We start from the raw sequence: 13,290 nt of genomic DNA, 5'->3' as shown, positions 1-13,290 counted from the left end.
CTCTTATTACTCTATATTTTCTCCTAGGGCTGTCTTATCAACACACTTGGTTTCAGTACATGCATAACCCCAAATATTTTTATCCGGAACCCTGTCTCCTCCTCTTAACCCAGATCTATACATGTAAATGTCTACTTTACACCGCCACTTGGCTATCTTATAGGCTTTTAAAACTCACCAACTCCAAAGCTGAATTTGATATCTTTCCTTTCAAGTCTGATCCCCCTCCAATAAGCTCCATCTTAGTTAAGAACATCATCGTCTAGTCCCTTAAGTATTTTCAGCCTAACTGCTGGGCTTCCCTAGTGGCTCAGTGGTTAAGAATGCCTGCCAATGCAGGGGACACAGGTTCAAGCCCTGGTCTGGGAAGATCCCACATGATGCAGAGCAACTAAACCCGTGCGCTACAACTACTGAGCCTGCGCTCTAGAGCCCGCGAGCCACAATTACTGAAGCCTGTGCTCCTAGAGCCCGTGCTCCGTAACAAGAGAAGCCACCACAATGAGAAGCCCGCGCACCGCAGCAAAGAGTAGTCCCCACTCACAGCAACTAAAGAAAGCCCGCGCGCAGCAATGAAGACCCAACGCAGCCATAAATCAATCAATCAATCAATCAATCAATAAAAACCTAACTGCTTTTCAATTCTGTTTACTGCCCACCATGGTTGTTACTATTATCGTAGAAACATCCATCATGTCTACGCTGATATAATCAGCATTTACTTTATCCCTTCTAATCTTTTCTGTAAATTACAGGAAAAATAAATGTAAATATTATCACATCACACTCCTCTTCTTTCAAATTTTTCAGTACCTTCCTGCTATTGTAAAGACATGTTCATTGTATACCATGTTCCTGTTGTTTCCGTGTTGCTCCGCTAAGCTGGTGGAGTATAGAAAATAACTTGTGCAAAGGCCCTGGGATAGGGTAAATAACTTCCAGATTCCTGAACATGCCATTTTATCTCCTACCACAGGGCCTTTGCACAAGCTGTCTTCTCTTCCTGGACCACTTTGCCCATCCCCATTCTTCTTGCCTAGTTGGATCCTATTTTATACTTACAATCTCTGGTCTCTGTGAATAGGTCAATTTTGCATATTATATTATTTTGTAGGATTATATACCTCCTTGTTATAACATTTATTACAGTCAGCATTTCATATCATTGCCTTTATTTAGACAGAAAATTGAAATTTATAAAGGTAAAGTAGTATACCTTTGGTTACTCATATTAAAGGTGGCTAAAATTAAAGTCAGATCCAAAATTGCCAGACTCCCAACCCCTTGCTTCCTGTTCCTTGTTGTGCTGGTTCTTGTGTAGCACTCTGAATCAAAGGCATTGAGAGTACCATCATTGTAACTACACCTGGGTCTATAAATCCACTCGCAGTCTTTGGAGTTTTAACTTCACTCTTGATTTTGAACTCAGAAATGATTTTATGCATTTCCCCAGGCTATATTTGACTAGCTTTAAAAACTAACAGGGCTTCCCTGGTGGCGCAGTGGTTGAGAATCTGCCTGCCAATGCAGGGGATGCGGGTTCGAGCCCTGGTCTGGGAAGATCCCACATGCCACGGAGCAACTGGGCCCGTGAGCTACAACTACTGAGCCTGCGCGTCTGGAGCCTGTGCTCCGCAACAAGAGAGGCCGCGACAGTGAGAGGCCCGCGCACCGCGATGAAGAGTGGCCCCCCACTTGCCACAACTAGAGAAAGCCCTCCCACAGAAACGAAGACCCAACACAGCCAAAAATAAATAAATAAATTAATAAAAAAAAAAAAAAAAAAAAAAAAAAAAAAAAAACTAACAAAAACACCCCGTAGATGTTATGCGGAGATCATTGTTTAGTGGATACAGTCTTATTTCTTTTGTTTTAATAGGTATTATTATCCACCATTTTCATAGTTCTTTTTATTGGCAGAAGCAGGGTGGAGTAGATTATTATATGTAAATCATGCTTATTCCATTAGACTCATCAACTCACAGCAATTAAGTGAAATGGAATTCTTTACAAGTTGGTACATCTACTTACTTGTCTCCAAATTCAGTTGGAAGATTTAATGAGCTTACAAATGTGGATGGAAAGGATGACATTCTTTAAGATGACAATATGCCCAAACAAGGTCTCAATGACACGTTTTTTTATCTCTTTAATTTGAAGCTTTCAAAATTTAAAATGTCAACCAAGGCTTGCCAGGGCCACACGATTGCCCCTCTTCATTTACTCAGAAATGTGGATAATGTGGTATTTCTCTTAGGTTTACTTTCTGTTTTTTGATACTCCAGTCTGAATAAAGACATTGAAAATGGAAATAAAGCCTAAGAGGGGAGAGAAGAGAGGATAGTTCTTCTAATACATTGTTTCCCAATACACTGCTGCAGGAAAAAACTTTAAAATGTACAGTCGTTTCTGAAGAGAGGATATAGTGCATGATCTCAGTAAAGAAGGAAAGGACAGAGAGAGGGAAGGAGGGATGGAGGGAGGGAGAATGAAAAGAAGGGAAGGGAAGGAAAAAGGGAGGGGGAGAGAGGAAGAATGAAAGAAAGAAAGGAAGGGAGGGAGGGAGGAAGGAAGGAAGGGAGAGAGAGAGAGAGAAAGAAAGGAAGGAAAGAAGGAAGAAAAGAAAGGGAAAGACTATAGTTTCTGTGCTGTATAAAGAGAGAAATGAAGACAAGAGGAGGATAATTAACAGAAAGAAAGTTCTGAGATCTATGGATAAAAAGGTCTTGATGAGATGGAAGAACTGTTTCAGTAGACATATTTCAGAAAACGAGCTAGAAGTGTAAATGTCAATGTCTGAAAAGTGAAATGCTTGTTTTTGGATTCTTGTCATTTTTTGCAATATAAAATGCTCTAAGATATGACCTTGGTAGTAGAGGTTGAGGTTACTGTGCCAGATCATTGGTATTGAGGAATGAGTAAATATTCACATGTATATTGAAGTTCTCTTTCATTAATGATGTCAATCATAGTAATGGGTGGATGAATGGGAGACTGACGGCCAGGGACCAAATCAGAAAATGCAGTGTCATCAGTATCACATAAATTGGAAGTCATCACTGGCATAGGAAAGTTCTGATAGCAGATTATTTTGGGTCCCACCATAATTTTTAAAATATATGTTCCCAGTATGTTCTCAAGTCATGAAATGTCTTTTGATAATAAGATTCATAATTGTGATATCTGTGTATGAGTTCTGATTTAGCCATGCACATGCAAAAAAAATAAAAGCAGCTGTCCTATAGACCATTGCAAAGAAACTGAATCATAATAACGTCCTCATGTTTTCCTATTCACGACAGGAACAAAAAAACTTTGCTTTGAAAGGCTCCTACCAGTTCAAAAGTACGAGGACGGAGATTGTCTCTGCTGTGCCGTGCTAACATCCGCTCTAATTCTCTTCTTCAAATTCACAGAGAGTGAAGAAGTTTATCAGAGGCAGGTGCTGTCTATTTCATGTATCATCTTTGGAATTGTCATCGTGGGCATGTTCTGTGCAGCATTCTACTTCAAAAGCAAGTAAGACCATTTCTCTCAGTGTTAAAATGTTACTTCTCAGAGGAAGTACTTTGTCTTTCTTTAAAGTACTGAGCTCAGTACTCAGTCTGAGCTCCAGGCAGAGGGATTTTGTGCCAATTGTGTCCATCAAACTTCCGTAAGTAACTCTCAATCTTTTGTAGCCTGTGGTGAATGTGTATAGTGTGTGCATGCATGTATGTGTGTGTGGTTTATCTTTGATGCACATAATGATCATTCCTCTCTGTGATCATGAACACTCTGTGTTCTTTGCACTTTTGATTGGCTGCCAGAATTAAAGGCTCAACATTTGCCTGTCACTAAGGGGTTAACTCTTCTGAAAAGAGAGGTCACTGCTATAGACCTAAACATTATCAACTAGTATCTAGCCTTTCATGGAAAAAAAACCAATTTCCTTTTATAGTGTTTTTACCTGATACCCATCAAGGTTTTAGCCAAATATGAAGTATGAATACTGTAAAATCTACTTTGCTTCACCATCTAGTATGCACGTCTAGAATATGCCCTACACTTACCTTGCCAAGAAACCAAACCTTCTGCCAAAAGCACTGCTTTTTGGGGGCTAATAAAGTAGAATTAAAAATATACATATATATGTATTAAGTATGTATGTGTATATAATATATATTTACTCCACATAACTTTGGTAGAGGTATTTTATTTATGTAAATGACATAATCTGCACTTAAAATAAGAAATGCAGATAAAAATATTAAATTCCTTGGTTTCTTGGAACGTATGCAGGCCTTGAGAAGTTGGCACAGATTCTGTTCCTACAGCTTATCGGAAATCCAAGCCAACATGTAATTGCTTTTCATTGGACCTGTATTTTTCTACCCATTTGCTCTTCTAAAAATGGACCAATTTCCAAATACAGTCTATGATACCTGTCTTCATGTTGTATACGTTGATCTTTAAAAAGAACAGCGATTAATGATTTTAAAAAATAATGGAAACTCGGGTATGAATCCAGAATTAGTGACTATTTTTTAATACACTATTTCAGAATAGGTTTAGATTTTCAGAATTACCATGACAATAGTACAGATAGATCCAATGTACTAGACTGTACACTGCCCAGAGAGAGTCAGGACTTACCCAAAAGCTTGCATTCTCTTGCTTATGTATGTTTTCCTTCCCATAATCCTTCAGATCCTACCACTCTGGTCCTTTCTCCATTCTCTTGTCACCCGTGGTATGGCATGACCTCACCCGATGGAATATTACAGCACATTGTTAGCTGATGAAAGTTTGAAAGTAGGTAACATGAAGAGGTGGAAGTGAGGAGCACCTTCTTGAATTTAGGGGATTTTCTGACTGAGTTAATTGAACCCCAACAAGGGGTTTGAAGGGCACACTGAAAGAAATTCTTTTCTCCTCACTCCCAATAAGCCCGTATATTCCTATAAGTAGTTAATCGAACTATTAATTGAGCCTTTCAAATCTGACTGATACGGCTCACATGGCAACTATAAATTCTTCTAGGTTTTCTTTTCACTTTTAACTCATATGGGCTAAGAAGTGTAAGGCTGGGAGTCCTTAGTAGACTTTGGAAATGCAAGACATGATTCAACTCTAAAAATGGAATCAGAATAGGAGAAGAGATGTTCCAGGAACAGAATGATTTGTTCCAGGGACAAATAATTATCACAACCGGGAAAGCACAGGAGGAAAAAGGAGAACTGGTGCTACCAGTAGAAAGCAGATGTGCTCATAACTTGCCCTGACTATAGGTTATCACCCTCTGAAGTAAGAGATTTTAGATCACAAAGCAAGGCCCTTAAGGACAGGCAATGGATATTCTGATGTGATACTATGATTCTCTTCAGCTGTGGAGGTCTTAGTCCCCCAGCTGCTACACAGTTATAAGAGTTACCGGACCCAAGATAGCCAGCATCCAATGACAGGTCAATGTGAAGCTTTGAAGGCCTAGACCTTTGCCCCAACTTGGGGTGCAAGGCCATGCCAGTTTCAGAGCTCCCCGTGGGATTTGCGGAGGTCTTCACTGAGACTGTATCACATTCCAACTTCTCCCTCTGCCCAGTCCTGCTTCCTTCCCTTCATTTCCACAAACATTGATCCAAAGAGCCCTCCCTAATAAAAATCCTGCACGCTATCTCCATCTCAGTGTCTGCTTCCCCAGGAAGCCACCCTGCAACATTACAAAAAATGTCTCCCGATGGACTGGTGATGCCTGATATTCCACCACTTTACATCTCATTTCTTTCTGATGAATTGAGCCAGAGCAACTTAAAACTCACTGAACTATAGAATGACACCGACACTGTTAGGCTAGTAGGTTCCAGTGTGAAATGCCCGTATCTTGTCTTCCCCAGAGCAACTGCTCTCATGAGAGAGCTAATGGTATTGCAGGCAGACGCTTCTCACTCCCTTTGTTCCCATTTGCTGAGGGGAGGAGGAAAGAGCAAAAAATGTGTGTGCTTGGGAAATCAGAGGGATGATGGGGAAGGAGGCAGGTTCAGAAAAGAAAGCCCATTTATTCTGGAATATTAGTGAGTCAGTACGGGAGCAAGAAGAGAGTAAAGGAAAGCAAATTATAAAAAGGATTTAGGAAATGCAGTCAGAAATTTTTATGAGGAAAATTCCTTTAGAATTTTACATTTCCCAGACGCCGAATTATGGAATTACTGAAAAGATCATTAGTATTTCTACTATTTAATTCTTAGGAAATTAATTGGGTCCTGACTCTGTGCCAAGCCCCCTTTTACTACTTCATGATGATTCACTCAGTAGAACTTCCTCATGTCCAGTTTGCTTCGTCAGTGAATCCCTGATAGGATTTTGTGGCTATCATGTGCTTCTTAAAATGCTGATATGATAGATTTGTTTCTAACAATAGGCTACAGATTAGCTGTTAGGAAGTAGATAGATTATTACAAGTGCATTAAAGCAACCGAGATAAAAGCCCCCCAAATAATTGAAAAGATAAAAGAAATATTTAAACAGAGCTACATCACACCAGTATTGTAAATTCAAAGGAGATAATGATGCTCCAAGCCTCCAAATCCTGTAGCAAAGACTGTGACTTGCTTGTGAGAGAGGCAATTAACAAGATCTCTTCTTTTATCTTGGAGCCAGTGTTCTAATTCCTCTGCAGCATCTGCCCATACAACTAAACATGTGTTCTCACATTTAGTTTCCACAATATTTATGGAAGAGAGCTTTTCCAAACTCCATTGACAGATGAGGAAACTGAGGCTCAGAGAAGTTTTGGAAATCAATCATCTTGATTTGGGGAATCAAAGCAAAGCTGGTGGGTGGCAGAGCCGGTGTTCAAATCTCAGTCACTGTGATACTCAAGCCTATGGTGTATAGAGTGCTGTCTCTACCTGGAAAAGCTCACTGAAAGAGATGGTGCACAGTCTCCACCAAAGGCTCTCTCCTAGGCACGGACCTTGGAGAAGAGGCAAAAAAGTCTAGGGGGGATGATTCTGTAAAGTTTGTTTGCTTGTTTGTTTGTTCGTTTTATAGGTACTGAGTCTTCTGCTGATAGATAATTGCTGTAGAGCTCTTGGGAGAGAGCGGCTAATAAGGCAGTAATTTGTCACATCCTTCTGATATAGCCACTGAATGGTCAGAACAACAGTCACTCCACATCTGCAGAAATATTTTACTTGGAGTCCAAAACCTGAGAATAATCTCAGCCTTCCCATCAAGAAGCTGCATGACCATGGGCAAGTGGTTTGACAGTCGTGAGCGGTGGCTCAAAGTGCAAAGTACACAGCCAGACTCGCTGGGTTCAAATCCAGCTCTACCACTTACTAGCTATGTGACTTTGGGCAAATTATTTAACTTCTCTGTGCCTCAGTTTTCTCATCTGTTAAATGAGTATAGGATATGCCTCGTCACACAGAATTATCCTGAAGAATAAGTGAGTTGAGACATGTAAAACACTTAAAATGATGCTTGGCACATAGTAGGTGCTCTTTAAGAGTTAACAATTTTTATTATCTATGAAAGTTCTAATAAAAATCTACATTCAGGGCTGATGGTAAAAATAAACGAACTGTTTCTAAACTGTAAAAAAGAAAATATACCCCTGTTATGGTATATGTGCAAGCTATGCAGTCAAGCCACACTTATTTGAATTGGACAAATATAAATGTAACTTTGCAAGTATGTTATATGTGGTTGCTAGGTCCAAGCTTCAAAGTTTTCCACTTGTCACTTCTTCAGAGCATTCCTAATTCTTTTCAGTTGAACACTCAGGGATAGGGACCTCTTGCATCCAATAGGGACAGGACAAGGAATTACATTTCTGTCTGCCTCTGGAGTGCCACTGGGTGTGAATCCTGGATCATAACAGATAATGCCAGTATTTCTTGGTGGGGTTGAAGATGAAGGGAGGATTCTCTTTGTTAAGTGAGTTTATCTAGCTTTAGCAAATGACAGATATAGATGTTGGCAATGAGTGAACCTCAAAAAATATGAATAGAATAAATTTATGTAACTATTTACACATGGATTTATTTAAACCTGCAGGAAACAAGCTAAACAAATTCAAGAGCAACTGAAAGAGCCACATAACGGTAAAAACTACAGTCTCAAAGCATCCAGCACAATGGCAAAGTCGGAGAACTTGGTGAAGAATCATGTCCAGCTGCAAAATGTAAGTTACATGTCTATACATCTCTTCCCACAGCCCATCTCAGTACTCCAGTCCTGAGCGGATGGGGAGCCTGTCATCAGACTTGCATATTTTTTCAGTACTCTGTAGATTTTTCCTTAAATCATGTTGCATTTTCGTGCGCGCACACAAGTACTGGATAAAAGAAAGAAAAATTAAATCTCAGCTCTTGATTACAATCGGTAATATAATTAATCTCTGGAAGCAAAAAGAGCTTCAGTTGTTTGTTCCATAATCTCTTACTGAATCCTTACTTGTCAGAAATTGCACTGGGCACTAGGGGTACAATGTTCCCTACTGTAGGAAACTGATAGAGTAAAAAAATACAGACACCCAGAGGAGGCTTGTAGGACGAGATGGTTGATATTGCAGCAGAGATTGGAGAAGAGACCAAAGGGAGGTGGTGGGGGCAGTAGTGGAGGCAGCCAAAAATCCAGGCTCGAACAGGATTTTGAAGAATATGAAAGGTTCATCAGAGAGTCAAAGAGCAGAGGACACAAGACGAGAACAAAGAGAAAGAATAAACCCATGGAATCCTAAGAATACATGCTGTGTTCAGGCAACTCTGACTTAAGGGGTGTGAGAGAAATCGAAGGTCAGAAACATGGGAGGGAAGAGTTGTGGTCCCAGCGTTGGGACTTCCTAACACCAGGCCTTAAACAGATACCAGAACTTGAAGTTAAATAAATGCAAGCTCTTTGAATCTTACATTCTTTCTAAAGTGGTTTTAAAAATTTCTGAGATATATTACAAAACACTAAAGACAAGCAAATGTTGCCGAACAGGTTCTGCTGCTTGCAGCTCGAAAGAAAGCCAATACTCCAGAGACAAGTGTAACTCCCAAGATTTTGCTCCGTGAAAGTTTTTAAGAGAGAATCGAATCATTGGCGGGGGTGGGGGGTGGGGGTAGTCAGTGTCTTCGTAATCTTCCACTGTGTGCAGACTTTCTTCTGATTGGTTTGTGGTGAGGTAACAGGGTGGCAGTCCAGTAATCTGGTGTTCAGCCTGAAGTTGCCATCCTCTACCTAGGTAGGGGCCTTAGTTCCTGCAGAAGAACTCAAAGATATCGTTATGAATATTTCATGAGAAGGAACCAGGCCCCTGCCCCATGCAGCACTATTGTTTCTTGACTGTTCCTCTTTGTTTCTGCATTCCCTCCCTTCCCTGATTAGTAACTGTTTGAATCTGCTCTTTGGAACTCGGAGGGTCAAGGAAACTGAATGAAGCCTATTTCCTACAAACAAGAAATGAGGACACAGAAAGGATTTGTATCCGGCAGGGCCCCACAGGGTCCTGCTCCATTTCACAAATGCCATCTAAGACATACTGGAAGATTCCTATCAGGGTAGCAATGCTTTGTCCCCCACCAGACTGCACTTCCAGATTCTGAGACACAAAACGAAAGCACAAAGGCCATGATATAAACCTAGTATTTGAGTATAATACGCAATCACCCAGGACACATTGACACCCCTCCAAATGCTTGAATCACTGGGAATTTAAACATCATTTGTGATTTTAGGAAATCATTACCCCAAAAGTCGCCATTATGCTATGCGTGACAGATGTACTTAGATGTTTAATGCGGAATTCATAAATCAGAATTGCTTCCCAGCAAAGTTTTGTTAAACTTGTAATCATGGCTGTGTGTAGGGATTGTTCTTTTCAGAAACAGGGTGAATGCTTTTGCTAATGATTTCTAATGAGTATTATCCCATCACTGTAAAAACAAATGCAGTGATGGAGGGCTTCTTTGCAACTGAACCTGTCAAAGATAAAGCCAGAGTCTAGTTAAAGTAGTAAGGACAGACTTTTGATCAGTAATATACTGTTGCATTATGGAAGAGAATCTAGTTTGAACTGAACCCAACTTCCATTCTTACAGAGGTGACTGGCAGTTTTAAAAGGAGAAGGAGGGAGTAGGGAGGGGAAACAGTGGGGGCTTGACAGAGTCAGGGAGGTGAAAAATTACAGAGTTGGTCATAGAAATGCGATTAGGTCAGCTTTGTGTGTTAGCTGGCCATTATTGAACTTAGGATCCTGTTGTTGCAGGAAAAATGGGGTGCAAGAGGATGGTCATGCCCCAGGTCTCGGGTGAGTCCCTGGGATGGGCCACCAAGTGAGAGTCCTTGGCTTTGTGTAGGAAAGAATTCAAGAGCTAGCCACAGTAAAGTGAAAATAGGTTTATTTAGAGAGATACACACTCATAGACAAAGTGTGGGCCATCTCAGAAAGCAAAAGGTGGCCCCGAAATATGGGGTGGTTTGTATTTATGGGCTGGGCAATTTCATAGGCTAATGAGTGGGAGGATTATTCCAACAATTTTGGGAAGGGGCAGATATTTCCAGGAATTGGGCCACTGCCCACTTTTTGGCCTTTTATGGTTGGCCTCGGAAGTGTCATGGCGCCTCTAGGTGTGTCATTTAGATGCTAATGCATTACAGTGAGCATATAATGAGGCTCAAGGTCTAGTGGAAGTCGAATCTTCCATGTCTTGGACCTAGTTGGTTCTAACTAGTTTATGTTGTGTCCTGTTCTTAATAGTTGTGTCATTCTTTTGAAGGCTGTGCCTTACCCCCTTCCTTCCTATCTCACTGTCCTTCTACAGAGACTGGGAGACTGAGTCCCTATCCTTCCTAATGATTACATTTCAAATAAATTGTCTTTCAGGTCCATGAAAAAGACTTTCCCCAGTTGTAGGAGATACATAACACATCTCAAAGGGACAAAGGAAGGTTAACAATTCTAAACCCTTTTTAGTAAATGCTCTGAGAAAGAGAGGTCTGGGGACTATCCTCAGGCATTGGCTAAAATGAATGGCGAATTCTTTTGGAGGCCTTGAGGGGCCTTTGTTTGTTTGTTTGTTTTTGGTGGTTTTTGGCAAGCATTTTAAGGGGTGGGCTAGGGATATAGCATTGTGAGCTGTTAGAACTATGTTAGAGTTTACTCAGGTCTTTCAGTGTGAGGCTGAGTGGATGAAATATTTAGGCAGAGGATCTGCAGTTTTTAAAGGCCAAAGTTGAGGCCTAATAGAACAAAGGCCTTAGAGTAGCCTGTCTAAACTTTGCTCAAGAAGAGAGTCTGTCGGTCCCTATGCATTTTATAGGGTTGCAGCCAGAACATACACAGTTTTGTATTCTTTCTCACTGAACATTTGATCAATAGCATTTTCTCTATGCTTTATGATCTCCACACATTCATTTGGGGGACAGCATAATGGCCCACAGAGTGGTCACCTCACAATTTACTTCTCCTTCCCCTCCCAGTAGACACTCATGTTCTTTTCTATTGTTTAATTATTAAAATTAAACTCTTCACTCATGTGTTTCCCCCACCCCTCATTTAATTGGAATTATTAGGATTAGGACAACAAGAAAGAAATTATCAACTGTAGGGTTGCAACACTTGAAAGACCTTTGGGTCCTATAGTTTTCTTTTCTTTTTCTCTCCCTCTTCCCTCCTCTTCAGCCCACCCCTCCCCAACATTTTGTATGTTGGCACAGGGCAGCAGAGGTTCAACTGGATCATTTCCCCAGAGCCCAAGATAGGAAAGTGTCTTTTTATATTCATTCTATTTTTGGATAAAGAGAGGATACATATGACATTTTATCTCTGAGTTGTGGTGTGGTCAGCTAGTGAAACTGTGCAACTCAGATTGAGAGTTGAACCCACGTGCTGGGACTCGAACCCAGCCTAAACCCAGATTGGCACTTGAACCCACAGTCTATTTTTTTTTTAACATCTTTATTGGAGTATAATTGCTTTACAATGGTGTGTTAGTTTCTGCTTTATAACAAAGTGAATCAGTTATACATATACATATGTTCCCATATCTCTTCCCTTTTGCATCTCCCTCTCTCCCGCCCTCCCTATCCCACCCCTCTAGGTGGTCACAAAGCACCGAGCTGATCTCCCTGTGCCATGTGGCTGCTTCCCACTAGCTATCTATTTTACGTTTGGTAGTGTATATATGTCCATGCCACTCTCTCTCTTTGTCACATCTTACCCTTCCCCCTCCCCATATCCTCAAGTCCATTCTCTAGTAGGTCTGTGTCTTTTTTCCCGTCTTGCCACTAGGTTCTTCATGACCTTTTTTTTTTTTTCCTTAGATTCCATATATATGTGTTAGCATACTGTATTTGTTTTTCTCTTTCTGACTTACTTCACTCTGTATGACAGACTCTAACTCCATCCACCTCACTGCAAATAACTCAGTTTCATTTCTTTTTATGGCTGAGTAATATTCCATTGTATATATCTGCCACACCTTCTTTATCCATTCATTCAATGATGGACACCTAGGTTGCTTCCAAGTCCTGGCTATTGTAAATAGAGCTGCAATGAACATTTTGCTACATGACTCTTTTTGAATTATGGTCCACTCAGGGTATATGCCCAGTAGTGGGATTGCTGGGTCGTATGGTAGTTCTATTTTTAGTTTTTTAAGGAACCTCCATACTGTTCTCCATAGTGGCTGTATCAATTTACATTCCCACCAACAGTGCAAGAGGGTTCCCTTTTCTCCACACCCTCTCCAGCATTTATTGTTTGTAGATTTTTTGATGATGGCCATTCTGACCGGTGTGAGATGATATCTCATTGTAGTTTTGATTTGCATTTCTCTAATGATTAATGATGTTGAGCATTCTTTCATGTGTTTGTTGGCAATGTGTATATCTTCTTTGGAGAAATGTCTATTTAGGTCTTCTGCCCATTTTTGGATTGGGTTGTTTTTTTTTTGTTATTGAGCTGCATGAGCTGCTTGTAAATCTTGGAGATTAATCCTTTGTCAGTTGCTTCATTTGCAAATATTTTCTCCCATTCTGAGGGTTGTCTTTTGGTCTTGTTTATGGTTTCCTTTGCTGTGCAAAAGCTTTTAAGTTTCATTAGGTCCCATTTGTTTATTTTTGTTTTTATTTCCATTTCTCTAGGAGCTGGGTCAAAAAGGATCTTGCTGTGATTTATGTCATAGAGTGTTCTGCCTATGTTTTCCTCTAAGAGTTTGATAGTGTCTGGCCTTACACTTAGGTCTTTAATCCATTTTGAGTTTATTTTTGTGTATGGTGTTAGGGAGTGTTCTAATTTCATACTTTTACATGTACCCA

General features: G+C 40.4%; 1 protein-coding gene across 3 annotated transcripts in view; it reads left to right on the top strand.

Moving 5' to 3' along the window:
• NRG3 (neuregulin 3) overlaps positions 1-13,290 on the top strand; it is a 1,094,021-nt gene that overhangs the window by 1,045,133 nt on the left and 35,598 nt on the right. For all 3 annotated transcript variants that reach the window (XM_061196827.1, XM_061196818.1, XM_061196836.1), the window contains exons 5-6: positions 3,417-3,519; positions 8,041-8,167. In XM_061196827.1, coding sequence (XP_061052810.1) covers positions 3,417-3,519; positions 8,041-8,167 — 230 coding nt within the window. The remainder of the gene's footprint in view (positions 1-3,416; positions 3,520-8,040; positions 8,168-13,290) is intronic.

The sequence above is a fragment of the Eubalaena glacialis genome, chromosome 1 (assembly GCF_028564815.1).
Source record: "Eubalaena glacialis isolate mEubGla1 chromosome 1, mEubGla1.1.hap2.+ XY, whole genome shotgun sequence".
NCBI lineage: Eukaryota > Metazoa > Chordata > Mammalia > Artiodactyla > Balaenidae > Eubalaena > Eubalaena glacialis.
Note: the sequence above shows the minus strand (reverse complement) of the source record. Positions and strands in the feature narration are given on the sequence as shown.